Source organism: Micromys minutus (assembly GCF_963924665.1).
Source record: "Micromys minutus genome assembly, chromosome: 2".
Taxonomy (NCBI): domain Eukaryota; kingdom Metazoa; phylum Chordata; class Mammalia; order Rodentia; family Muridae; genus Micromys; species Micromys minutus.
In genome coordinates this window covers 48,963,162-48,989,469 of record NC_137971.1, presented here as the reverse complement: position 1 = coordinate 48,989,469, position 26,308 = coordinate 48,963,162, and the positions used below count along the sequence as shown (strand labels likewise).

Sequence of the window (26,308 nt, the reverse complement as noted above, 5' to 3'; positions counted from 1 at the left end):
CCTATGTGCTCACCAGCATTGTCACCCGGAAGTGGTATGTGAATTCACGGAAGGACAGGATGGTTACTGGCCATTGATGAGAGGTGCCCTAGAGAGAAGGAAGAGAGAGGTCAGTGCAGCCTTGTCCTAACCGGCAATCCTCTCAGCGTGGCTGTCGCAGCCCAGAGGTGAGCACACTGCACTTTGAGGGCAGGGGTAGCCACCCTCTGCAGACTGCCTTCTCTATCCATGGCCTCCCTTTGTCTTGTAGCTCCTCATGCTCTAGGCTATGCAAGTATCTCATTAGCTGTGCCCACAACTACAGCGAAATGCAAGCAGCGGTGCTGCCGCCATCTGCAATCACTTGACTCCTTCAAAACACATACATGGCAAAGCTGGGCTCAAACACTGATCTTAGCAGCTGCCCGTCACAGTATGGCAGCAGGGGCAGTGGGGTGGCAGGCAGCCACCAACAGCCTGCCTGTCTTACCTGAGGCTTTGACTTGGCCTCTGTTTAGGGTTTAGGCTATAGCTCCACAGCTAAAAGTGATTCACTGGCTTAGCTGTCTCTCTGTTCTTAAGTATCCCTCCCTGTAAGGCCATGCGTCTCTTCCCTTATGACCCTCAACTCCTTCCTCTCAGGCTATTTTATGTCTTCTCTCCCTCCCTGGAGAATAGTCTTAGAAGCATAGGGAAGGAGACAAGAGGCCTCAACAGATACTAGAACAAACAAGTGAGCAGGAATCACCGTGAACAACAGAACCCCAAGCTGGAGCCCAGGTGTCAATCACTGCCACTAACACCACCTGTCAATCACTGCCCTGCCCTGAGTCTGAGGGCTGTGGAGCTCACACTTGCCTCCTGGGGAGTGGTGTGGGGAGCTCAGCTCTGCCTGCAGTGGGCACTGTGCCCATTTCTGACCAGCCCTTATAAACTCCTCCCCTGTGCACTGTCACCAGGGGTGCAGACACCTATCAGAATGGATGAAGACTGGCACGCATGTCCCCTCCCCCAGACACAGGAGCCCAGCTGTATGTGTCCCAACAGACATACTTACTCTGCTTCCACTATCCAGACAAGAGGAAGGCCTAAGACCTGCCCAGCCCACAGTTTGCCACCTCTCCTACCTGGGTATCCTGATGGGGGTGGAGCCTCTGCAGAAAGCCTCCCTCCTCACAGGGCTCCTCCTTCGATGTCAGGCTGCACAGTACCACGGACACAGGGGTGGAGGAACTAGGGAAGAGGTAGGTTCCCATTCAAGTAGCTGTAGCTTCCTCATGTCCTTGTCCCATCCAGCCCAGTCCCACCCGACAAGCTGTATCTTCACACAGCCTCAGCCTGAGAACCACATAGAATCTTCCAGGGCGTGGAATGGAGGAAACCTCTCCCACCATCCCATGTAGTCCCCATGAGGCAGTTATAGCCAGGCAGCCTGGAGCCTCCATGTAAGAAATTTAGTAAGCATTTAGCTCTGACTTTTCTGAGGTTCTGGGGGCTTCCTCATGGTTCCCTCCCTCCCCCACACCAGCACTCACTTCATCTGCAGGGTCAGGCTGAGGTGCAGTGGTGTGCTGCTGCTGACAGGGATGTGGTAGGTGAAGTTTCCAAGCCTAAAAGGGCAAAGATGGTATCTAAGCAAGCCCACTTTGCCAGTCTTCCTCTCTCTTCCTCCGCTTCATTCTATACCGAAGCCTTCAGAAACCGGGTAAGTGGCTGTCCAAACTTATGGAAAAAGTTCCTCCACAAAGGGCCAAGATCTGAGCATCCAAACTGCTTGTGCTCATGGCCCCCCGGGGGACCCTCTTTGCAGTGACAAGTACCTGCAGGCATCCTCTGACGCACAGTACTGGGAAGTGATGGGCATGGAATTCTCCAGCAGCTGGATGGAGGTCAGGGATGGCACTGGGTCTGGAAGAAGAGAAGCTGTTGGGGCGTTGAGGAAGGATCCACACGGCATCACACTTGGACTTTCACACCTCAGTGCAAGCAAGAATTCTTCCCAGACCCTCACAACAGTATCACATCACACTCCTTTCCCAGCAGCCGAGCACCAGCTAGTCCTCACGAGCCGGAGAGCTGCCTCTCAGGCCTCTACTCCTGACCACACACGTTTCTTTCCCAGCCCTGGACGCAGCAGCTGACACCTTGCCAGCAGAACAGCAGAGACCAGCCATGAAAGGGTAGAACAGAACTTTCAGCTGGGGCTGTCCCCAGCACATGGCTATCGATGAGCCACTGCTGAGGTGCAACATGGGAGATGAGGTTACATGTCCATCTCACTATTTCAGGCCTGCCACTACTACCTAGTCCTTCACCCCAGAAGCGGGAAGCTTGTGGTCACCAGCCTCTCAACATTTGCTTGAGCTGGTACATTTACAGCTCTTTAAGGTACAAACTCAAGGTCTGCAGGAGCACCCAGAACACCCTGTGAAGCCACATGATACAGAAAAGATGGCTTTCTTCTTAGGCAAACCCCCAGATGTCTTTCAAAGATGGCCGAATGTCACCTCTTCTAGAAAGCCTTTCCTAGTTGCCTCCTTCCTTGGTCCTCCTAGACTAAGTTCCCTTCCTACTCCTGGGGACCAGTCACTCTGAGGTGTCTTCATCAGTGCACACTCAGTTGGAGCCATGCATATTTTTGAGCATCCATGGAGCTGAGGTGAGTTTCAGCCCCTTGGAGTGGCCCCACCACTTTGAACATCTGCCTGCACAAACCACACTTTCTAGGTTTCTGTCTACTAAGCCACAAAGTCAAAGTGAGGAAGCCACACAGAGCACTGGTTACGGCTAGCAGGAAACCAGAGAACACAAACAAGAATTCTCAGTAGGCCTGGAGAAAACCACATCTACGTTAAAAGAGTTGTATCTCAGTAAAAACCAAAGATTTGGGGCTGAGGTCCTAGTACACCACCTTTCCCACCCTGGCAGAGAGAGGAAGTCAATGTAATCTGGAATTTGGCAAACTAGAGACAGAATTTTAGCTGAACCCTGATGAGCTGAAGTCAGCTAAACCTCCAGTTCCTCTTCGGAACCATGGCAGTGGAGCTTTGCTGCTTTTGTCTGAGACAAGGTGTTTCATTAGCTGGAACTTGATCAAGCAGGCTCAGGCTAGCAGTCCACGGAGCCTGAAGAATCCACCTGTCTCCACCTCCATCTTGTTACCCCTGGAATTGCAAGTGTGTGCCACCATGTCACATTCTGGGAATGTACCATCCTGACCTTTGTGCTTTCAAAGCAAGTGCCTTACCTTCTAAGCTATCTCCCCAGCCAAGCTGTGAGGATTAAATGACATGATCTACATGAGTCCTAATCTCTGCTGACTAACGATTCTGTGCCCAAGAAGCCCTATGACTGGGCTGACGTGGGCCTGGATAAGCCGGGCTGTGAGGTGGTAAGAGTCAAGTACCTAGCTGGCCCTGGGTCTGAGTGAATTGGGCAGGGCTTGTGCTGGGTGGCAGGGCTCCTCTGCGGACACGACTTTGGAGACTGAAGCTGGGGCTATTCTTAGTCTTGCTCTGCCCTCCAGGAAAGGGGACCACAGGACTGGCCAGAGGTTCCAGGCTCTTGGTATGCTTGGAATAGCCGATGCCATTAGCCAAAACACCCCAGGATTTGGCTCTGATGTTGGTGACTGGCAGTGGGGCCATCTGGCCGGGGCCTATGGACAGAAACAAGGATACACTGAGAAAAGGGAAGCCAATGTCTCCTGTCCTGGGCTTCTCTGAGCATTCATTTGTTTTCTGGTTCCTGTGGGGGTGACTCCCCAAACTTCCAAACCAGGAATCCCTCCTGCCTTCTCTTCGGGGCCTTTTTCTGGATACAAATAATACCAAACATCCCTGCCACCCCTGGTCCTGCCCCCAAAACATTCATACCTGAGTGCTTGGGGTTAGGGTTGGGGTTGAGGCTGGGGCTAGGGCTTGGAGTAGGAGTAGCAGTGGGGCCAAGGCTGGGATCTGTAGCAGGACGGGAGATGGGAGTAGAGCAGCAGACGATGGGGCAGGGCTGGCTGGAGCACAGGTCCAAGGCACGGAGAGCTGGACCTGAGGCTGAATTGGTAACTGAGGAAGCCAGAAGCCATGAGTTGGAGGGGGACACTGAAGCCCCACCCCCAGCCACCTACCCCACCTCATCCCTCCAGACACACACCCAGCAGCAAAGAAGGCTGTGTGCCTGGTAGTCCGGTGGTCATAGAGGACTGTCGGAGCTGTGTGGTCCCAAAGCTCTGGCTGGACCTGCTAAGAAAGTGCAGGCTGAGCTCAGAGGCTCGGGGGAGCCGTGGAGCTGGGGCTGGGGGTCCCAGAGAAGCAGGGGTGGGCAGGAGCTGGTGGAGAGGAGGAATGTGGAGCAAAAGCAGGAAGAAGGGCATAGCAGGAGGCAGAGAAGGATGCTTGGCTAGACATACCATGGGCACATGGCCTCACTCCCCCCAGGGTGTTGGGGCCGGAGCAGGGCCAGAAGACAGGAAGTGGACACGGCAAAAGAGCTAGGGGACAACAAAGAGACCAGGAGGGAAACAGACACAGGGAAGGAGAGAAAAAGACACAGTCAGAGATAACCCCAGGAGCTGGGGTGTGACAGAGACAGAGAAAGCCAAAGGTCCTGCTCTGGTCCTCCTTCCCTGCAGCCTCCACCCCCCACCTTCCTACAAGTGTGTGTCCTCCAGACAGCTACTGAAGGAATACTATGAAGGAACAGGCCAGCAAGGGCCTGTAGAAAGCACCCACTATCCAGAAGACTCACCACCACCCCAACAGGCTGTAGTAGGCCATAAGGCTAAGGCTAAACCCCATTAGAGAGCTTCCCTGGCACCTCTGACCCAAGCCAGCCTCCATCAGTCCCACCTGTCCCGAGAGCTTAGTAGTAGCCCGATCTCCATGGACATACCCATCAGCATCCACCAGGTCCTCTTCAGAGCGCAGGCTCAGCACATACAGTGTAGACATGGACACCACGCTGGGAGACACAGAAAAGGGTCACTATCTGAAGACAAACCACTACCCAGCACCATTTCTCTGACAGGCTCTGTGGTCTTCCCAGGTGGTATCTGCAGATACCCTGGAGGGGGAGACAGACTAGGCTGCCCACGTTCCCTCACCTCTCAGCTGCTTGATCCCCAGTCCTTTTTCCTCCCCCAACTCCATAGCCTGGACTCCAGGCACATATGACTCACTAGGTAGAACCTAAGAGACAAGTCACCTGAAGGCCATGACCACCACCAGAGCAATGATAGTTCCCTGCAGAAAGCGCTGGCTGATGCAGGCCTGGTCTGGGACCACTGGTGACGACTGGGGACCAAAAGGAAAGAACACAGCAGAAGATGGGGAATTTAGGATGCCTACTTCCTTGCTCAGTCCCCACCTCCATCCCCATTCCATTCTTCATAGTCTAAGGGAGAGGAAGCAGAAGAGGGCTGGCTGGAAGGGCTACAAGGTCAAGAGGGGAGAAGAGAGGGGTTGGAGCTGGAGGTTGGGGCGGTGCAAGCTAGAAAGGGAAGAGGAAGCCCTGGCCCCATGAGCTTCCCAACCCTGCATAGCCTCACCTTATTGGCCAGTTTAGGGGGCCTCTTTTTGTGCGGGACACTGCCTGCCCGGCTGAACTGGCTCCCTGCATGGCTGCAATAAGAGGACAAGGATCAGAATGCCATCCAGAAGGCGGTCTCTCCTGACCCCAGCCCCACCCGGCGCCCGCACCTGAAAGCGCCCGAGCTGCCAGTTGACTTGAGGCTGTCAAGGCGCCGCAGCTTGGCCAGCTTGTGGCTCCAGCGCTCCAGCTCATCAATGCGAGTCTCCAGGTTGTCTGTCAGTTTGCACAACTCCTTCACAGCCCCCACGTTCTCCATGAAGATTCGCTCCTGCCCCAGGCAACAACAGCCTTGACTCCAGGCAGTAGCAGAAGCCCCATTTTCCACAGCCAACAGAAGTCCTAAAATACTCCTGCCTGAGGGTGGTCTCTGCTCTAGCCAAATCCTGGTTCACATAACATGTGTGCTGCCCCTGGCCTAAGATAAGGGTCAACCCACACAGCCTTGCCTCCTTCAAGTCAGAGCTCCATCCCTTGGACCTACTCCCTAAGGTAGGTAGAAATACCTGAGGTAGGTAGAAATGTGTCGGTTTCTAAGAACATATATACAGGGTTCATGTCACCAAGTACAAATGTCACTTTCATAATAAACTACATCTTTGAACCTTGAGACAATAAGGTGACACATCTTGTTACCCTCTTTAATTGATGGGGGTAGAAAGAGTGCAACCTCTGTGGGATTTGCCTTGCTCTGTACCAGACAGCCTCCATCTGTTAACTTGCCCTCCATCTTCAACACTGGCCCCCTTCCTGTATGGTGGGGAAGGGTTCTTGGAGGTCCTAGGGGGAAAGCTGTCTGTTCTTCCCTCTACCAGCCAGAACCACCAGCTGGCCAGACCCTCTGACCCAGAGCCTCATTCGGTTCCCCAATAACTGACCTTGTTCACGACAAGGAAGTTCTCTATGGTTTTCCCATTGGCAAAGACTACATCCCCTGTGTCCTTCACAGCTTCAGGCAGGATCTCCTTCACTTCCTGGGCAATGACACCTGGGTGGGACAAGCCAAGGGTGTGTGGTCAGGGGTCCTGCTCATAGCTTTCTGGAGAAGTACCTGAGCATTTAGCTTTAAGGAGCCCTGGAGTAGGGATTTTCTCAGATAACTTCATAGCTTAGACATTCCCAGGCTCAAGGTGTGGGATTTGTTGGATGGGTAGGATCCTAGGGGAATCTCGGAGGAGAGAGATGGCATTCTAAGAAGATACAAACTCTCTGAATGTTGAGTGATAAAGACTCCAGGCCAAGTGACTCTTACGATGATGACTCCAGAGGTAGGAATCCGAGTACCTGGGAAGCATGATATCCCAATGGTTTTGTGTGTGTGTGTGTGTGTGTGTGTGTGTGTGTGTGTGTGGTGTGTGGTGTGCGTGCATGCACACACAGGATCCCAAAGGGTCAATATTGCAGAGGGTGGAACTCCAAAGGTTAATGAATGCAAGGATTTCTAGGAACAGGTTCCAGGAGACAGGACAGACTGGCCAGAGCTGAGGGACACAGGTATGTCTCTACCTGTCTCTGGTGCTGTGGCTTCAATGCCTGCGCTAGCAGCAAACTCAGGCTTGTATCTGTAGTGCACCAGCCGCATTCGAGAGATCCTCTTTAGCTGCTCAGTGGTGTCCACCTAGGGGATAGGACCAAGGCTGAACCCTCCGCCCTTCCTGCAGTCATTCATGCAGAGCAGGCCTCAAGCAAGGGCTACAGTGCGGAAGGGAGACCTTGATACAGAACTACAAAGCCAGCCTCCCCACCCCTACCCTGGTATCCTGGTCCTTCCCAATGGTCCTAATCCTCACCCATAGCACTGCCCCTCAGCCAGGATCTTGTCCCTACCTCCTGCACGTGCTCCTTGGCCCGCAAATCTGAGGGGTGCATGAGCGATCCCATGACCTTGACATTACCATGAACGACCAGTGCTTCATCTGGCCGGTCAGTGTTGATGCCCACACGGCCATGGTGGAAGACGGTATCTGGCAGCTGGGCCCGTTGCCAAAGCACATCACTGTCACTTTCAAACTGGCCCGGGTTAGAGGCCTATGGCAAGTTGGGTCTGGATCAGTCTTGGAGGTAGGGGAAACTTTAGGGCCCTGAGCAAAGGGTAAACCCCAGGAGCACCTAGGTCAGTTAAGTCTCCTTACCCCACCATGTCCAATAAACTGTTCACGTGACAACAGAGTCACCTGTGGGACCCAGCCACACAGCCACTGTCCAGCAAGAGCTGCACAGCAACCCAACCCCTTTCCACAGTATTTTTCCTGTAGCTATTTCTTCTATCTTGGGGGAGGGGAGGACATTGGCCCTGGGGAGAGATGACTCTTACCCGAACAATGATGCGCTCTGAGATCTGGGCTGCCAGTGTGTAGTTCTGGTTCTGTGCGTGTGCCTGGAGGGCCACCACCAGCATGAAATACCTGGGATACACCAGGGACTCAGTAACACTCAGGGGTGCCCCTAGCCATCCTCCCTGGCCCAGATGTTGGGATTACATTAGCCTCACTCTGTCATGGCACCCCCAGGAGTTGGAGTTGTCACAGTATTCCACAGAGGAGAAACATTGGCCTCCACTAGGGGGCAGAATTTCTCCCTGAGTCCACCACTAAGTGCCCCAGAACGGTTTCTGATCTCAAAAGCCAGTCTTCTGTACCCGACTCCCCAAATCTGCCAACTACTCTGAACTTCAGGTACCTCCTCTGGGAAACAGGCCATCTGTGGACCTTGGGACTGGCACACTCCATGGAGCCCCTTTCTGACCCTGCTCCTCAGAAGGGAGGGGCTCCTGCGGCCGGGTTGGCCTGCTCACCTCTGGTCAGGGTTGGGCTTGCCCTTCTTGCGCATGTTGTTGGCAGTGGTCTCACTGAAATGGAGCCGCCCCACGGTCACCTTTGTGACCTGCTCAGGGGGAAGATTGACCCTATAGAGAATGGGCAGAGTGCTCAGGAGCAGAAAAGGAAGCTGCTAGGAGGTGTGTGCCACAGAGCAACGGCAGGCAAAGGGCACTGTGGGTCTCTGTCTTCCCAGCTCCCAAGCCAGTTCCAAGAAGGGTCCTTCCAGGCACCACACCACAGGGCTGGATACTCACGTGACAGGGTTGAAGGGCCTTTTGCTTCTGTCCGACTGTGACTGCTCAATGTTGATAGACTGGTTCAGGGCCTCTAGCTAGAGAGGAATGGGCCGAGGGCACCTCAGGACAAGGTTCCTCACCTGGTCTTCTTCGTTCACCTCCTCACCCTGGTCCACAGCATAATTCTAGCTCCACCTCGCCTCCTCACAACCTCAGGAGTCTCCACATCCACACCCCAACCTCCCAAGCCATTTCAAGGCTGACAAAACCTTTGGTCAGCTCACAGTTCATTGCTTTCCCTACTTCTGCATGGTGACTGTGGTCACTTCCATGATGGCTTCACATCACAGTATCATTTGACTCCCTAACTTCTTCATGCCTGCCCATGTTTTCCAGGAAGCCTATGGCCCATACCCGGATCTGTACCTTTCTCACTTGCACGCACACACATGCACAAATGCACACACACATGCACGCTGCACCCCAGACACTCTCACATACCCAAAGCCTCTCATCTCTTCAGAAACACTGGCTGAGCCATGCCAACATGCCAGGCCCAGCCTGTGATGAAATCAGACAGACCTGGTCTTCTCCCCAGGGAGCTCATGAGCTCCAGAGGCTGTTCTATGGAATCCCTCAGTCACAAAGAGCCTCAGGGAAGGCTTCCCAGAGGGGCATCAGAATGGAACCAGAGATAAATGGGATAGGATGCTGGGATGGGACCCTAGGAGGGCATCTCAAGGATTGCAAATGTGGGACACAGCACACACAGCATCAGAGTGAACAGCTGGATTTCTAAGGACCCTGTGGGTACAACTTAGAAGACATAGTGGCTTCGCGTGAAATACACTGGAGTCTTAGGAGAAAGGGGTGTTCTACAACCACATGTGTTACAGGGATTGGGGGCAGGACAGAAGTTGAGAGAACATTCAGCCATGGGATGGGGGTGACTCCAAGAAGAGGAGGCTGGGGGAGAAGGCAAGGACTATTCCAGAGCCTCCATCAGAGCCAAGTGTATGACAAGCTGAGGGTAGGAGGGCCTTTAGATACATAGCTTGAGTAGCCAGGGTCCTAAGGTGGGTCAGGGGAGAACAAGTGGCAGGGTCTGAGAGCTGAGGCATCAGTGAGACGGCCAGGAGATGGTTTCTGGATGGGGAGACTTGAGGCATAGGGTGGAGAGGGAAGCAGAGCACAAGGAAGATGCTGAGGTCCGAGCAACCCTACAGTCTAGGTGGCAGGCACTAGAAGAGGAAGAGGGGCAGGGCAGCCGTGGAATACAGCTTTGGGGTATTCCCTCATTACTCACACCTTGGAGTTTCCTGGCCCTCCCGCTCTCCCTTCAAGCCAGCCCCAAACCTGCCTTCACTCCATGTAGCTTCAGATAGAAGCAGTCCAGAGGCTTGAGGCCTTCCGGCGTCTTCACATACTTGGGCTCACCCAGCATGCCGATGTACACGGTCACCTGGAAGTGGTTCTTCTTCTGGCACACAAAAGCATCGTCACCCACAGAAAAGTTGAAGCCCTTGTCAGCATCCACACGATAGGTGAGCATAGGCCTGAGGGGGGGAGGGGAAGGGAGACTCAGCAGTGCCCCCCCCCCCCCCCCCCGGCTAAAGATGGAACATTGCTTCCTTCTACAAGCCCACACTCCAGTCCCATTACTTATGCTGTAACCCCCAAGATCCCCAAACCCGGAGGGGACAATCTCTATTCCATGTATGGACACTAAGCCTAGAAGGGGAGCTGCACAGGGTCTTCACTATGTGCCTGGGGCCTTGCATTGTTCTGTACTGGGATGAAGGAAAGATACCAGGCTCTGAAGTGAGGGGACTCCAGGGGAGGGCCTTTGCCATTCTTTATACCTTTAACAACTTCCCACACACTCCTTGAAGCCCCCTCCCTTGTGGGAGATGGGATGAGAGGACCTGCATCTGTAGAGTCTCACTGTGCCTGACAGCTGGTTGCCACGGAAACGGTGGAACCAGGAGCCAGCTCTGCCTTGGGCCCACCCTGACCCAACCTAGCCCACCTCCTTGCTCAAGCCCCCCCCCCAGTGCCCTCATTCTGACTCCCCCAACTGCCCCAGAGACAGGGGAGTACTCCTGGTTTCTGACCTCCCCCTCAGGAATAGCTGAAGCTTGCCATCTGTCACTGAGACAGTGTCTGGAGCCTTTAGGGCACTTCCAGGGGCAGTAAAGAGAGCACTTGTTGACTTGCGACTTATCTCATTCTCCCCTGGGTCACCATGCATTAAAGATACCCCGCTGGGCACGAGTATTAGTGCCACCCACAGAAAGCTGAACAGGGAGAATGCTTCCCCACTTAGGAGTAAGTTCCATGGGAAGCTCTGGTCTCATTCTTTCTTCTCTTACAGGACCTGCCCATGTCTGACCTAAGAAAGTACCGGAAATTCCTGGATCCCATAAATGCCCTTTTCATCACTTCAGCTGCCACCACAACTGGGCATCCCACCCCACCCAGCCCTTGGGAGCTACTAGATAGACATTCACAAGTCAGGGCACCCACTTCAGGTCGCCTGTCTCAGCCACTGTCCTGATGAGAGGGCCCCAGCCCCAATCACCTAGTTTATTCTTGGCTAAATCCCAAGTTCACTTGGGGAGTCACCCTATGAGACACCCAGTGGCCTTCTAGGGGAGGAAGGGGAGTGGTCCCCACTGGACTTTTGGGGCCTGTGAAGCTAGAGCCATGTAGTGTTGAGGAAGGACAAGGAACATCCTGGGCAGCCACACCCCTAGCTCCCCCTGCCCCTCCTCCCTCCACAGGGAGGGGGGCTGCTGTAAGGGTCCAGCTTATGCTAAACTTTAAGCTATCTTCCTGGAATGTAGGAGAACATGAAGGAGGGGTCAGAAAACATGTATCCACCCACTTCTTCCTGACTTGGCTCCCACACCCGTCCCTGGAAGATACTACTGTTTTAAGAGAGACTTAGGCTGACCAGGGGCCCTGAAGCCTGAGCCCTGGGCCTGATTCTTCTCTGAGTTTGTTGACTCTTCTGTCAAATGTGATTCTTTTATAACCAGACTCCTTCCAGGCCCTGACCTAGGAGCTCAATGGCGTCCTAAGCTGTCCCAAGATGAGGTGGCACAGGTCACTCACAGCTCCTTGTAGTTAGCGTCATATAGGGTCGCCCACTTGTTCTGCTGATGTGGCTGCCATTTGATAGATTGGTAGTTGGGGTCCAAATAGGAGCCACTGAGGCTGTCACTGTCCTGCAGGAGGCCTGGAGAGAAGGAACTCGGGTGAGATCTAGGCCCAGGGCTCCAGTCCCCAGCATCAAGTCAGTCAGTCACATACCTGGGGAGGGTGCACCTGGTGGGTGCCAAGGTGGAGTCTGGGCTCGGGCAATGCTGAGGGGCAAGGAGCCAGTGCCAGGTGAGAGTGGGCCCTGAGGAGGCCACGGAGGGGATGGGGCTCTGGCAGGGTGTGGGGGCAGGGCTGTGACAGTCCCAGGTTCCTGCTTGATCATTCCGTTCAGCATTTGGGCATTGAGGGTGTTGGGGGGTGATTCGGAGTGCTTCCTCTTCTTAGAGGGGTGTGAAGGGAGCCTGGGGACGGCAGAGTTGAGGGCCATGGGGGCTGGTTCTCTCTCTGAGCCCTTTTCTCCTATGCCGTGCCCACACCTCTCTCTCGCCACCATTTTAGAAGGCAGTGCCCAGCCAGGAAGATACTTCCTACAGGAAGCCCTCAGGTACCTCCCTGTGCTCTGTCCTGTCACTAAGCGTTCCCTTTCTTTGTCTTTGCCACAATCTTACCCCTGTGGAGGTAGGCAGGGGTCACACATGATTAGCATGTACTCCACAGAGCACCTGTGTTGAACAGAGCATCCTGCAATTGTCATTCTTAGAAACCTAAGGATTTCATGGATCTAGAGAGATGGCTCAGTGGTTAAGAGCACTGACTGTTCTCCCAAAGGTCCTGAGTTCAATTCCCAGCAACCACATGGTGACTCACAACCATCTGTAATGGGATCTGATGCCCTCTTGTGTGTCTGAAGAGAGTGACAGTGTACTCATATACATAAAATAAATAAAACCTTAAAGCAAACAAACAAACAAACCCTAAAGGTTTCGGTAAATGGGCAGAAAAGCGTTGCAGTCTGTGTTAAGAATTCAGTTCTAGGTTCAAGTCTTGGCTCTGCCTTTTCCTAATCCTTTACCTGGGGAAACTATTTTCCTTTCGTAGAACTTCAGTTTGCCCATCTGTGAATGAGGTACCTGTCACCAATCAGCTATGGCTAAAGGCACCCAAAGCATTGTTCCAGTAAGGCTTCTGTTTTTCTCTAGGGTCACTCCGTTCCCCCTACTCCTGATTCCCTGACTTCCGCCCCACCGTCCTGCCAAGGAGGCTCTACCCAAGCCTTACTCAGCTCCATGCTGTTGCAGCAGCTGGTGTAGCACCTGGGTCTGCTGGGTGTGGTGGAGCTCGGGGGGCACCAGACCCGGCCCCATGGCAGCATAAGGGGGTACAGGGGGCTCAGCCTTCATGTAGATGTCACGTTGCAGGACAGGGTAGTGAGGTGGGGGAGGTGGGGGTGGTGGCGGCCCTGGCAAGTGGGCTGGAGGTGGAGGCGGATGTTCCAAGCGGGAAGGAACTCCCACGTGGCATAGAGTCTCCGGGGTTATGGTGCGCAGAAGATGGGGGTCTGAGGAAGAGATGGAGGACAGGAGTCAGAGACCCGCCTCACCCAAGCTCCCTAGGCACAGTCTCCTGCTCCTGTGCCCTCCTGAGTCATGCCAGAGGCTGGGTGGAGAGACAGACAGGGCAGCAAGCTTGAGCCTAATCAGGGAAGCAAGGCTCTGAGAGAGAGGTTCCCATTCTAGCCTGCTTTCTCCCCTAGGCTGTTTGGGTGAAAACCCTCAGAAGATTCCCCAGTCTCTAACTCCTTTTAAGCCTGGAGAGACTCCCGGAGACCCCAGCCCAGTGGCCCACCCAGCCTTCTCCCTCCAGCAGCTCCACTCCCAGTTCCAGGGGCCAGTCCCCCAGCCCGAGGGGCTGCAGCTCTCTTTGTTCCGCAGGAAGCATTCCAGGGATGTTTTGGTAGGATAAACAGAACTCTTGACCCCTCTTCAGTGTGCCTACGATCATTCTACCATTCTACTCTTGGCCACATGGGGGCCACTGGACCCCTCAGCACCCTGTAAAGATGGGCCCAGCAGCAGCCTTCCCCAGCCGTCCACTTACCGCCGAAGGGCGCATCCATGATGGCGCAGGGGGGCCAGACGGTGGCATCACCAGCAGAGACACTTATTCTGAGGCAAGACCGGGCTCCCCACCCGCCCATTGGGGAACAATAGCCAGCGCCGAGGAATATTTGACCAGCGATAATCTGATCCATTGGGCAGCCGCTGGCCCCCTTCCTCCCTCCTCCCTTTCTCCCTGATAAGGCTGCACCAACCAATTGCCCAAACCCAGAGGGGGAGGGTGGCGCTGCCCAATGGACTCACCATTCACCTGCTGAGGGGAGTAGGCCTCAGAGCCTGAGTCTGGGGGCGAGTCTGGCAGTGTGCTGCAGGGGGCCGGAGGAGGGAAAAGGTTGGGCCAGCAGCTGAACCCTCAGACCCAACCCTCAGGCCAGGCCGCTCCTCTGGTGGGCAAGGTTGCAAAGACTCCACCGCCCCCATTCCAGGCCAGAGACTGAGGCCACTGAGATCTCCTCACATCTACCCCAGGGTATTGCTGCCCACCTATCCTAGAACCCTGGCAGGATTGAGGGTTTTAATTGTGGCTGAAGGACTTTAAGATCCTGCCCTGGATCTCCAAACCTAATAATGGTTATTTGTGGCCAGGTCTCTGGTGGTGGCACTGGGCTTGACAGACCCCATTCCTTTAGAACAAGGAGCTAGGCATCTGCCTCTCTTGGGCACCCACCGAAGCTTCCAGCTTCCTGGAAATCCTAGGATCCGGGGGCTGGGTCTGAGGAGGTTCAGTGGGTCACCAGGAGCTGCCTTACCAGAGGCAGGTGTGGGTTGGGCAGGGAGCCAGTATTTCTGGGCCTGGGCTCTTTTTTTTTTTCCCTTGCAAGTTTTATTTTATCAGTGGTTCAGGCAAAAGAACAAACTCAAGCCCAGAGGTCAACATGTCCTGTACAAAACATGTACTTGCACAGAAAGAGACTATGGCTTCCCAGAGGTCCTCTCTCATCCCCATATCTGGAGAGGCTCCCCTCCAAGATGCCCAGGGACCACCAGAAAGGCTCCAGGTCATTGTGGATACATTCCTGCCCTGCTCTGACTGCAGAATTACTCTGCATCCCTGAACAAGCCATGGCCACTTCCTCCCACCTCCTCCTCTACTGTGAAGGCCTCACTACATCTCTGAAATTGGTTCAACAGTAAGAACCCTGAATCTAGTACAGATATGCAACCCAAGCTACTCAGAAAACTCAAGACTGAGGATCACAAGTTCAAGGCCCGTCTGGGATAGTATAACATGGTCTCAAAACATGATAAGGGAGGCTAGAGAGGTGGCTCAGCAGTCAAGAACACTAAACACTCCTCTAGAGGACCGGGGTTCTATTCTCAGCATGCAAATGGCAGCTCAAATAAGATCTGACACCCTCACAAAAGCATACATGCAGGCAAAAACACCAGTGCGCATTGAAAAAAAAAGTTAATTAATAAAAAAAATAATAAACACACACACACACATGTGGAAATAAAGGGAGCCAGGATGTAGCTCGGTGGTTGGGCACTTGCCTAGCATACATGAAGACCTCTTGGGTTCAAGCCTTAGAACCACAAGCAAAAAATAGAGACCCTAAGCCTAAGCCAGTGGTGATGCACATCCTTAATCCCAGCATTTAAGATGCAGAGGCAGATCTCTAAGTTTGAGGCCAGCCTTGTCAACAGACTAAGTTCCAGGACAGCCAGGGATACACAGAGAAACACTCTTAAAAAAATGTGGGGAGGTGGGCTCTAAAACTAGGTTTTCTAGGAATAACAGGATAGGGGCTCCTTCCCATTGCTATGGCCTCAGTCCCTGGGCTGACCAGCTCTGCCCCACTCCAAGTCCATCCCCCACCTGCTCCTTTCCTAACAGTGTTCTTGGGCTTCTCCACTAGGTCAAGGTCTCTCACACCCTCTAGTCCCTGCCATCAAAAGTCCCAACCCACATGACCCTGCATTCTTTCATATTCTCACTTGTTATTTCCTCTTTGGAGTGAATTGTTTTACTTTGTATAGTGCTAGAGAGGGAATCTAGATCCTTGCACACTCTAGAAAGTACTTAACCACTAAGCAGTGCCCTCATCCCAGTGATACATCTATACCTCTCATCATGATGGGGTGGGCATACGGCTGTCTTGTTTATCACTTAGAATAAAGCCTAGACCAGGAAACCTAGACTCTGGACAAGCCCTATCAGGGTCACCTGGAGCTGGTTCAGGGGAAGAACAAGGAGCCCACTTGTACCTGCTAACCTAAGCTATTTTCCCTCCACCCTCAGGCAGCTTGACTTTTAGAGACCCCCTCAAGCAATCCAGGTTCTGTCCCTGGCATTGTGTGCCTGGACGTCCTCTCTGCTTTCTCCCACTTAATTTCCACCATGAACGTGGGGCTCATTCTATAGGTGAGGAAGCCCAGAGGCTGACAGACAGAGCCGGACTGCTGCCAGACTGCTGGACACATCATCTATGCATCCCGTAGCTTTATAGTCCCTAAAGACAAGACCCTTGCCCTGCTTCGCTGAGGTCTGTGGAGAGCCTGGGGAACCCTGACTCTGGGTATTTCCTCTTGAGCATCTCTGGAACGGTGGTTCTCAACCTGTGGGTCTCAGCCCCTTTAGGGGTCAAATGACCCTTTCATAGGGGTCACATATCAGGTATCCTGCCTATCATATATTTACATTAAAATTAATAACAGTGGCATGATTAGAGTTATGAAGTAGAAACAAAAATAATTCTAGCTGGGGAGGTCACCATAACTGTGCTAAAGGGTCACAGCATTAGGAAGGCTGGGAACCACAAAGTCTGAAGGTCAAAGCCAGGCACGGGATCAGACCTAGGTCAGGACAACACTGTGGTCTCAGAGAGATGAGAGAGCCTGGGAGGAAGAAGCCTCCTCAGGATGTAGCTGACCTTGGCTCCACACGGCAAGGCCATACCTGAGACACAGGCAACACTCTGGATACAGAAATTGTCAGCTGAATGCCCCATGGGTAGATGGAGCATGGGAGTGTGCATACGTGGGGTAGGTTTTCTGTGAGCAGCAGTTGGGGTCCCAAGCCTCTCTTCTTCCGTCCCTATATTGCTTTGAGACTTTTCTAGCACTACCCTACCACAGTCCTCCTCTGAACCCTCGCCATCACCGCCTCAGAACAAAGCAAGGAAAAATCTCATATCTGAACTGCCCGTAAGAGAGTCTGTCACTTAAGTCCTTCCCATGAAGTCCACAAGCAACATCTGCTGGACAGTGGCCACTGTGCCCCTAAATCCTGTCCCCACCCACTCCCTGCCCCCACTCACCCTGGGGCATAGGGAGCCTTAGGCTCTGCCTTGATGGGAGGCCCAGAGCCCCCCAGGAAGGGCTTAGGGGCGGTGCCCATGCCGTTGTTGTTGTTGCAGTTGAGTGGGGTGCCGTAGGTCGGGGGTTGGAGGGGACCATGGCGACCAGGAGATGGTCCGCTCCCAGGGGGACTCAGATGGTGGAGCCCGCTGGAGCCGGGGATGGCCGGTGGCCCATGGGGGAAGGAGGCAGTGCTGGCTGGTGCAGAGATCTCAGGGAAACAGCTGTGGGGAATGGAGGAGCTCAGCCCCCCAGGTCCCCAGGCCTGAGAGGAAGTTCCGTCCCCTCCCTCAGGGAACTGCCCAGAGGTCTCAAATGAGGTGACTCACAGATCAGAGGCGTCCTCTTTGCCAATGTACTCCTCCAGGATACTGGTGTCTATATTGGAGGGCTCCAGGGCACCGCTGATGTCATGGCCTGAAAAGAAGGGGCAGGTAGGCTTGAAACAACTCCCTGAAGACCCCAGGCCAAGGGCCCACTAGCATTCCTCAGGTTAGGCTCTCTGAAACCCAGTTCCCCGCTATGGATGCCCCTCCAAAAACAATATCTGTCCACAAACCTCAAGGATGCCCCAGTTTCCCAGACCAGGTGGTCAATAGCCAATGCATGGGTCTGGGGACAAGAGAAGCTACTCTTGTCCCTTCTTTGGCTATATGACAGGATCATCTCCATCCTTTTCATCTGTCCTCTTCTACCTTACAGAGTGCTCCAAGAAGCAAGCAAGGTCATACCACCTCAGGATGAACCCACTCAGACCTAGAATGACTTTCCTGGTAGGAGACCTAGCCTCAAACACATAGAAGCATGAGGCCTGCTGAGCAAAACACACATCCTGGGGCCCAGGAGTCAAGGAATCACTGAACCCCAGGCACCAGCTTCAGGGAGATCCTGAAACCAAGATTAATAGTGTCAGCAAGTCCTATCCCTGGTAGTTAGGCCGGCTGCTTCTGGGAAGGAGATGGCGTGCTCAGCGCCAACACTCCAGAGGAGACAGAGGATGAGGGAGGCAGTTTGTCCTGCCTCATACAGAAGGGAATAGTGGCCAGAACTCGGCCACCTGCTACCTTGCTTGCCGTCCTCCCCTGGGCCCTTCCCTGGGGCCTCAGCCCCTGAGGGGGAAGGACAAAGAAAAGGCAGTCCAGGGCTCCTCTCCCAGGGTCACCTTGTGGGGCAAGAAGGGGGGTAGCCAGAGGGAGAAGTGATAAGGGGGCTGACGCGAGAGATGCGTCAACCCCGATAATGGAGGACACCCCACCCACGCTGCAGATTTGGGTTGGCCAGTTCCACTGAGGCAGGAAGGCCCCTGTAGACTCTAAAGACTGAAGTCCTGAATTGGCACCTTGAGTCCTTCCTCTGGGGAAGTCTTGGGAACAGGGCTCCGACTGGGTGAAGGACAAATCCCACCCAACTCAGCCATTCCTGCTGTGTGACCTCAAGCAGACCATCCCTCAAGCCTCGGTATCCTTAGGAAAGTGGGGTGAACAGCTGTTTCACGGAGTAATTGTGATGGCTACAGAGCTGCAAAGATATAGATCATCGTAAAGTGCCCAGCACACAGTGGGAGCCCTGCAAACGGAGGGTCTCTCTTCACCTCCAGAACCCCAACCCCCTGGGGTCTCTGAACCCCTAGCCCAGGCCCCTCCCTGGCCCCAGTCTGGCATTTGAAGAATGCTGAGCTTACGTGATTAATGAATTAATGAGCATGAGCAGCTAAGCCTTCCTAGGAGTCACACGCTGCCTGTGCCCCTTGCTGACCCCCAACCCGGGCTCACTCCAGCTGAGACCAGAGGGCACCCACCCACCACACATGGCTTTGCTGGCCATGCTCCGTGGGGCTGTTCATGGTCAGTCTGTCTGCCCGAGTTTCAACCCCACCTCACCCATTTCTGGTAGTCACAGATTCCAATAGTTAAGGGCCTACTGTGTGCCATACTCATCACCAGTTTACGATATATGAGGCATTCTGCCAACTTCACACACATTGTGTCACTTAATTAAGCCTACCAACCCATCATACAAGGAAAAGGACATTGTTGGTGATGGTAGGTCATAAGGAAGTGCCTAGCGCGGTCCTTGTGAATTCACACCATGCTGGTGACAATGATGGAGACTCATGCTCAGGTAAGATACTGCTGAAGTACCTACCGATACATTGCATCTCACCGCTCAATCATTCCCATGAACTGGTTGCTACTAACTCTGCCTCTATTTTTCAGAAACTTCACTCCTCACTCCAAAGCCACACAGGAAAATGAGCCAATCTGATCCCAGGGAGAAAGATGTAGTTGCTGTTTCTGTGTCTTCCCCCAGCCTGGCCCCTGCCCCATAGCATTGCTAAAGATTTCTGAGGAAGGAAGGAGGCGAGCCTAGAGCCCCACCCCCACACTGCCCCAGCTGCTGAAGCTGCAGGTTTTTGAGACTGAACTTGGCACCTTGGGTGAGTGATGGGCTGATGCGGTCATGGGCTGCTGTTTATAACCATCTTCGCCCCTCCTCCTGGGGCTCCTCCTTCCCTGGCCAGGAGCACTCCTAATCGTCCCTAATCCTGCTGTCCACCTCCCCCAGGGGATGGGGCCTTCAGGCCCAGGCATCCTGGGAGACCCTAACAAGAACCAGATGTGGCTAGGGGAGGAGGGACCCTCTCGTGCCAGGGTCCGGGAGGACGGAGGGGGGAGGAGGAGGCTGATGGCAGAGTTAGGTGGGTCTAGGGCTCTGGAGGGGGAGAAGCTGAGGCTTTCTGAGGCATGCAGGACCCCCCACCTTCTCTCCCCACTGCCTGGACTCCAGGCAAGGGTCCTAACGTACAATAGAGATCTGTGTAATGGAGGCTTGGGGGGGGGGCTGGGGATCTTGAGGCTGAACCGCCCCCCCACCAAGGACCCAGGAGAGGGCACAATCCTCAAGGTACACTATAGTTGCGCTGCCCCATGGCCAAAAGAACTGAGGAACACTGGATCCCAGTGAGAAGTGCCTGCAAGGTGGGTAGACTCAAGACCACCTGGACAGTGAGGTCTGGTCTGCCACCGGTCACCCCAGTGTCACTGATCAGTATCTGTCCTCCTCTCTAAACCCTCCAACAAATTCTCCAAGCAAATGATAAACCAGGAGGTCCTTCGAAAAGCCAGACAGGATCTGCTTTCAGCTTCCCCCTCAGCCTCCTCCCCTGTGGCGGCTCTCAGGAGTCCAGCTCCAGCTTCCTTCCGGTAAGGGACAAACATGCCACCCACAGGGACTTTGCATATGCAGTTGCCTCTACCAGGGAAAGCCAATTCCCATTCTTTTGCAAGTTTCTATTATCCAACCCAACCCCCAGCCCAAGTGACCTTCAGGATTCTTCCTTTGTCTGCTTTTACTTTCAAGTCAGGCGGTCTACCTGCTCAGCGGGCTCCCACCTCCCTGGGGAAGGGGAGTGAGTGCCCACAACCTGACTTCCACATTCTAAAGAGCATCTCTCCAGTGAAGCAGATGTCCTAGAGTTCCAGGGCAGGGACTGCACTATGGCTGCCTGCGTTGCTAAGGATCCAGTATACAGTAGTCATGAACAATAACCACACAGTAAATGAATGAACAGGATGATGAGCCAGGGACTAGAGGTGGCTTTGCCAGACTTGGAGACCCGTGGGCAGATCCTGAAAGACCTATAGGCCAGGGTTAGACAGGGCCTCTCCAGATCCCCAGGGGCACCACACTAATTACGGCCTTTATTACCTGCTAGAAACAAGAGCCAAACTCAGAAGAGGCTGTTGCTTCCCAGGCAGGCCAGGGTCCAAGATGTGGGAAAACTGTTTCCTCTTTTCTCCTCCTCCTTTTAAGACTACTCATCAAGGGGAACCAAAACACCCAAGCCAGGTGCAGCAGGCAGTGACCCAGGTGGTCCCTCCACCCTGGACCCCTCCCAGTCCCTGTCCCCCTTCTCTTGGACCCCGCCACAGCTGTGGCTGCTGGCTGAGTCTAGGCCATTGTCCTGGCGGGTGGGGAGGGTGGGGACACAACACAGTGGGAGTCTTGTGCCCTGCCTACCCCCTCCCCTGCCCCCCGTCAATGGAGTACTTGTCAATTCATACCCCAAACATGGCGGAAATCCCGTCAGCCACGTGGCCATGGACAGGGTGGGCTGATCTGAACTCAGGGTGGCCAGGGCACCAGGGCTCAAGGCCCTTGAGTATCAACCTCAGGTGTCTGAATCTGAGGGTACCTTGGCTTCATCAGTGGCTTAATGCCTGTCAGATGCTTGCCACCTGGGCATCCCTGTGATCCCAAGAAGCCTGGCTGCCAACTTGGGCCTCAGCTTGATTGCAGAGTGACTCCTTGATCTTGCTGACCCTCAGAATCCTTCTTCACTGAGTGTACATGGTAGCACCCCAGAAAGCTATCCCTCAGTCAACAGAGCATCCTGTTCTCCATTTCAAGTGTCTCCACTCCATTCCTGCCCTTCCGCCTCTGCTCAAGTAGTGCAGCTTTCCTGGTGCCTTTGAGCTCTTCTGGACCTTTAAGTTTCTGAAGACCCCTGCCTGCCCCTAAGTCCCTTCAGGTATGTGACCAGTACTATTCTGCTTCTCCAACATACCCCAGTAGGGATGCCTTCTGTGCCTCCCTCCCAGCCCACACAGACAGTCTTTTCCAGTCACCCAGCCAGAGGACCTCCAATGCTATGGCCTGTTTCCCAGGGTGAACTAAGCTACAAGCTCCAATCGGTCCACATGGCAATAAGGCACAGTGGGTTGTCACAATTCTCTGACCCAGACATTCTATCTTCATTGATGCTCAAAGCTGCTTGTTGGCCCTGTTCAAGCTTCCAGTTGCCACTGGGGTTTTCTCAACTGGATGCCCGTGTTTGGCTGTGCAAGCAGCTCTGCACGGAGACATCAGGTTCGCAGTCAGTTTGGGTCCAGCAGCCGCACCTGAGAACAATGCAGCTCTAGTTTTAGCAAATCCTCACACCTAAGTCAGGGCTGTCTGTGTCCCTCCCAGCTGCTCACCAGAGACTCAGAAGAGGCACCGAGGCCTGATCCGCAGCACCAGATAAGTGGGTGTGGTGGAGTGTGCCTCTAAATCTAGCACTTAGAAGGAGAGGCAGGAGAATCACAAGTTCAAGGTCATCCTCAGGAATATACAAAGTTCAAGACCAGCCTGAGCTACAGGAGACCCTGTATCAAAGTGGGGGTGTGACAGGGTTACCTTGTCAATTGACTTTGTCCCTTAGAATGTCAAATGTACATGGCAGGAGGTATATGTCTCTTGTCTCTGAACACTAGCACTGTGCTTGACAGGCAGTGGAGGCTTGAATAAACCTTCCTGAATAAATGGAGGAGTCCCTGTAGAACATGCAGTGTATGCTACCGATCCATTGGATTGTATCCCTGGGGACATGTTAACACAAATCAACAGGAGTACTTGATAGAGATCCAAGCTCTCCATGCTGCAGGATCCTCCCACTGTATTTGTGGCAGGTCCACCCTGGTTCCTGTGAGAAAGGGTTAAAGACACCAGGTGGGGTCTCTCTTTGCACATGGGGTTAGAGCCTTGTGACCCCAAAGCAAAGAGCTGCAGATTGGCGGGCTTCAGGAACATCTTGGTGCTGAGCTCAGACTGGGTTGTTCTGAGTACAAGGTTCTGGTGGTGTGGGGTCCAGGGAAAGATGCAGCTATAAGCCAAGGGTAGCCGAGAGTCTGGGTGCCCTGGAAGAGCACAGTCTCTGGAGGCAGGCTGAGGGGTGCTGTGGGGGACTCTTCTGTTTCTGGTGTGGAAATGGGAGGGAACTCAGGTAGCTGTGGCTCAGACTTAAGGATCTGCTGGGGCAGCTTGTGCATGCCGGCTAGGTAAACGCTCTACCAACTATGCTACAGCCCCAACCTTTCTGCTGCAGTTTAAGGGTAACAAAGCCTTTGGCACACGCCTATTGGTCTGAGTTTACATCTCAGCATATTTCGCAAGCATGTCTTCAAGAGCTCACGCACACACAAATAAGACTGGCCCAAAGCAGGCTCCACTAGCACCCCTCCCAAGACACGGGTTCAGATGCAAGTCAGGGTCCTCCCAGTACAAGTGTCTGCCCTTCTCTTTGCTCCTCTCCCCCACAGCCCAAAGTCACACCTTCCCATCAGCTGCAGCTGGAGTCACACAGGACTAAACAAATTCATGTTACTGGCCCAAGTCCCCCAGAAAGGCAGCTCCTTGCCTCACTTGGTGAGTAGTTAGAGGCCAAAAACCCTGCTAGAAGTAAAGGAAAAGGCAGGACACTAGGTAGGACAGGCTGAACATCATACAAGCCAGTGGGGGCTCTGGAGCCAACTGTCCCACCCAGCAACGTTCCTCTTCTGCCCTCTCCCTTTTCTCCCTTTCATTTGGCACTTTGGGTCTCCCTGTTGATACCCTATAGCCTGGATCATTCAACTGAGGGCTGTGTGCTCCAGAAAGGTCTGGATGGGCATCTTTCATGGCTATCAGCAGCTCAGGCCCTTTAGATGAGATCCCCTTCCCTACCTACTCCAGAAGGGCTCCAACTGTGGCCAAACTCCTATTCCTGCTTCTGTGGCTACCTGCATAACATGTACATCACCCTCAGCTCCTTCCTCTTGGAAAGGGGGCTGTACAATCTTCCCACTGCGGTAAGGACTGCACATCTGTAGAATACTCTAGTCAGGATGCTCTATACACCACGATTAAGGGTGGTCAAGTTTCTTTCTGTCCCAGGGAACAAGTTCCACATCCCTGAGATGGAGGAGGAGGCAGGCATAACTGGCAGGACCAGACCAAGACCCAACACTGGAAAAAGGAAGCTAGGCCTATCACTGTACAGTTGCTTGTACACAGAATATGCTCATCGGGTTACGACTGCCATTCTCCCAGAGAGGATCCCAGAGAGGGTGAGGGTCTTTCTCAAAGCACACAGCACCAGCTGTCAAATAGGAGCCCAAGTCTAAGACATCAGCCTACTGGGCGAGAGGATCAACAGTCCTGAAGATGGGTGTATGCCACCTATCCTAGGCCATGCAAAGGGGCTGTGCAAGCTCATGGGAGGTAGGTTAAATAAGGCTAACCTTCATGGAGCCATATACAGGCAGGGGCTGTCCTGAGGCCCTTCGAAGGCACTATCTCACCCAACCCCACAGAAGCTCTGAGAGGTGACCATTAACTAGTCCAGCTGTGTGGCCTTTTGACAGCTGAGACAATAGAGCCCAGCCAACTGTACTGACACACTCAGAAGAGCCATGTGGATAACAAGGCTAGCTGCAGCCCCCTCTGCCCACTAGTGTGCACACGAAGTCATCCAATCAACTATCACAGCTCCTGATCGGTGGGCCACCGACACCCAGCGACAATGGCTAGAGAACTTTGAAATGGGAGACTAGCCATCCTGACTGAGGGAAACTGAGGTACCCTGGAATGCCTGAAGCCCAGCTTGTGATTAGGAGGAAGGGAAGGCAGGCTGCCTGCTCAGGGCGGGGCCACCTCAGTTAATAATCCAGTTAATGATTTCTGCTTTGTTCTTATCAGGGAGGGCAAAGTCCGAGGGCAACAGCCAATAAATGGCTTAGCTTGGTGGTTACCCAGTAGCCTCTGCTACCAGTCCCCAACCCCCAGAGCTGTAACCCTTTGAGAGTAGTCTGATCAGGTCTCCCAGAGAGATGCCATTCTACCCAGAGTGGTCTGTTCCCAAATAGCCTTCTTGGCCCTGCCTAAGGCCTCAAGGGGTACTCTATTCAGCATCCCCAGACTAAGGAAAGGCCTAAGGCCAAGGTCTGGTAACCAACTCTCCTGATCCAGGACATGATCCCAACCACTCCCAGAGAGTGGTTTGCTATGACCCCCCACCACCATCCAGGCTCCTCTACATATACATGGATCATGATTGATCAGCTACGGTCTTTATCGGCAGGGAGCATTTCCTGCCCGCCTTCCCGTGTTGCGTGGCTCTGTGAGAGGTGTGGAGAAATAGGGATGAGTCAGACCCCTCTATTACCTCTCCCTCCTACCTGACCCAGGGCCTAAAAGGGTGGTCCTAGCCATCAGCTCACTACAGCTACTGAGGCTGGGACAGAAGTCTTGTGGGACTGAGGGTGGGTAACAAAGTCCTCGGTGGGCTCCAGGTTAACCCAGGAGGGAAAAGAATCTGGGGGAATAAGGAAAGCTTACGTAGCGTGCCTCCCTACCCACCTGATCCTGGGCACATCACTAATGACAGGTAAGTGACAGAGGTCATAGAGCCACCCTCATCTCGCAGCCCAGCTGTGCACATGGAGGTGGTGTCCTCCCTCCTGAGTTACCAGGTAGCGAGCCTCGACATGACACTCCTAACCTCTGGAAGGGATGAAGGGTGCTATCCCCAAGTGCTTGCTCCTCCTTGATGGCAGAGGAGAAAGCTGGAGACTGAAATCAGCCTGGACTACCACCCAGCTAACCTCGTCTGTCAGAACCTCAGTTTTGGCCCCTGGGAAATGGGTCCATTCTCATCTTCCCTCCATCCTCCCACCCAAAACTCTCTCTGCCTTGTGCATCCCATCATAAGCCATGAATTAATGTTTGTTAGTTGCTTTAAAACGATCCAATTAGAAGCTCCTGCTCTATCTAAACTGGGTGGTGGTGGTGCACGCCTTTAATCTCAGATTTTAGGAGACAGAGGCAGGTGGATCTCTATGAGTTTGAGAACAGCCTGGTTTACAGAGTGAGTTCCTCGACATCCAGGGCTAAACAGAGAAACCCAGCCTGAAAGAAGGAAGAGAAGGAAAAGGAGAAAGAGGAAGAAGAGAAGGAGGAAAAGGAGCAGCAGCAGCAGCAGCAGCAGCAGTTATTGACTTACTCTACCAGGAAAGTAGGAAGGCTCAGCCTTGGGTTCAAAAAGAGTGAAACTCAGGCCTCCTCCTCCAGCCCCCGAAACCCTCAGTGGGCTATTCAAAACTTGCTGGAGACCCAGTTCCTTCAGTATCCAAACTACTCCCTACATAAACTTGCTTTGGGGAACACTAGCTAAGCAACAGGAAGTGCAGGAAAGCGATCAGCAGCCTTCACCCAGCATCCTCTGTTCGTCCTCTAACCCCCCCCCACCCCCCGGGATTGGGATAGAACGCTCTTAAGAGCTCAAGGTACCAATGGAGACTTCTAACTTCTATGTGGCAGGTGAGAGAACAAAATCCCAGAGAGGCTCAGCTTAGAATCACACAGCTCTCGG

At 53.7% G+C, this 26,308-nt stretch overlaps 1 protein-coding gene across 2 annotated transcripts in view; it reads right to left on the bottom strand.

Annotated features, from left to right (window-relative positions):
* The window catches only part of MYRF (myelin regulatory factor), a gene marked incomplete at both ends in the record, with an annotated part of 29,190 nt that overhangs the window by 194 nt on the left and 2,688 nt on the right, over window positions 1–26,308 (bottom strand). Inside the window, 24 exons of one of the 2 annotated variants that reach the window (XM_080913166.1) lie at window positions 14–88; window positions 1,107–1,212; window positions 1,515–1,589; window positions 1,800–1,887; window positions 3,386–3,637; window positions 3,855–4,040; window positions 4,129–4,217; window positions 4,867–4,935; window positions 5,179–5,267; window positions 5,522–5,594; window positions 5,673–5,833; window positions 6,441–6,550; window positions 7,069–7,180; window positions 7,390–7,590; window positions 7,877–7,967; window positions 8,357–8,467; window positions 8,636–8,712; window positions 9,978–10,173; window positions 11,735–11,858; window positions 11,933–12,183; window positions 13,001–13,280; window positions 14,083–14,144; window positions 17,100–17,363; window positions 17,469–17,556. In XM_080913166.1, coding sequence (XP_080769292.1) covers window positions 14–88; window positions 1,107–1,212; window positions 1,515–1,589; window positions 1,800–1,887; window positions 3,386–3,637; window positions 3,855–4,040; window positions 4,129–4,217; window positions 4,867–4,935; window positions 5,179–5,267; window positions 5,522–5,594; window positions 5,673–5,833; window positions 6,441–6,550; window positions 7,069–7,180; window positions 7,390–7,590; window positions 7,877–7,967; window positions 8,357–8,467; window positions 8,636–8,712; window positions 9,978–10,173; window positions 11,735–11,858; window positions 11,933–12,183; window positions 13,001–13,280; window positions 14,083–14,144; window positions 17,100–17,363; window positions 17,469–17,556 — 3,230 coding nt within the window. Of the gene's footprint in view, window positions 1–13; window positions 89–1,106; window positions 1,213–1,514; window positions 1,590–1,799; window positions 1,903–3,385; window positions 3,638–3,854; window positions 4,041–4,128; window positions 4,218–4,866; window positions 4,936–5,178; window positions 5,268–5,521; window positions 5,595–5,672; window positions 5,834–6,440; window positions 6,551–7,068; window positions 7,181–7,389; window positions 7,591–7,876; window positions 7,968–8,356; window positions 8,468–8,635; window positions 8,713–9,977; window positions 10,174–11,734; window positions 11,859–11,932; window positions 12,184–13,000; window positions 13,281–13,819; window positions 13,839–14,082; window positions 14,145–17,099; window positions 17,364–17,468; window positions 17,557–26,308 lie in introns of those variants that run through there. The other variant, XM_080913167.1, reaches the window with a different exon arrangement.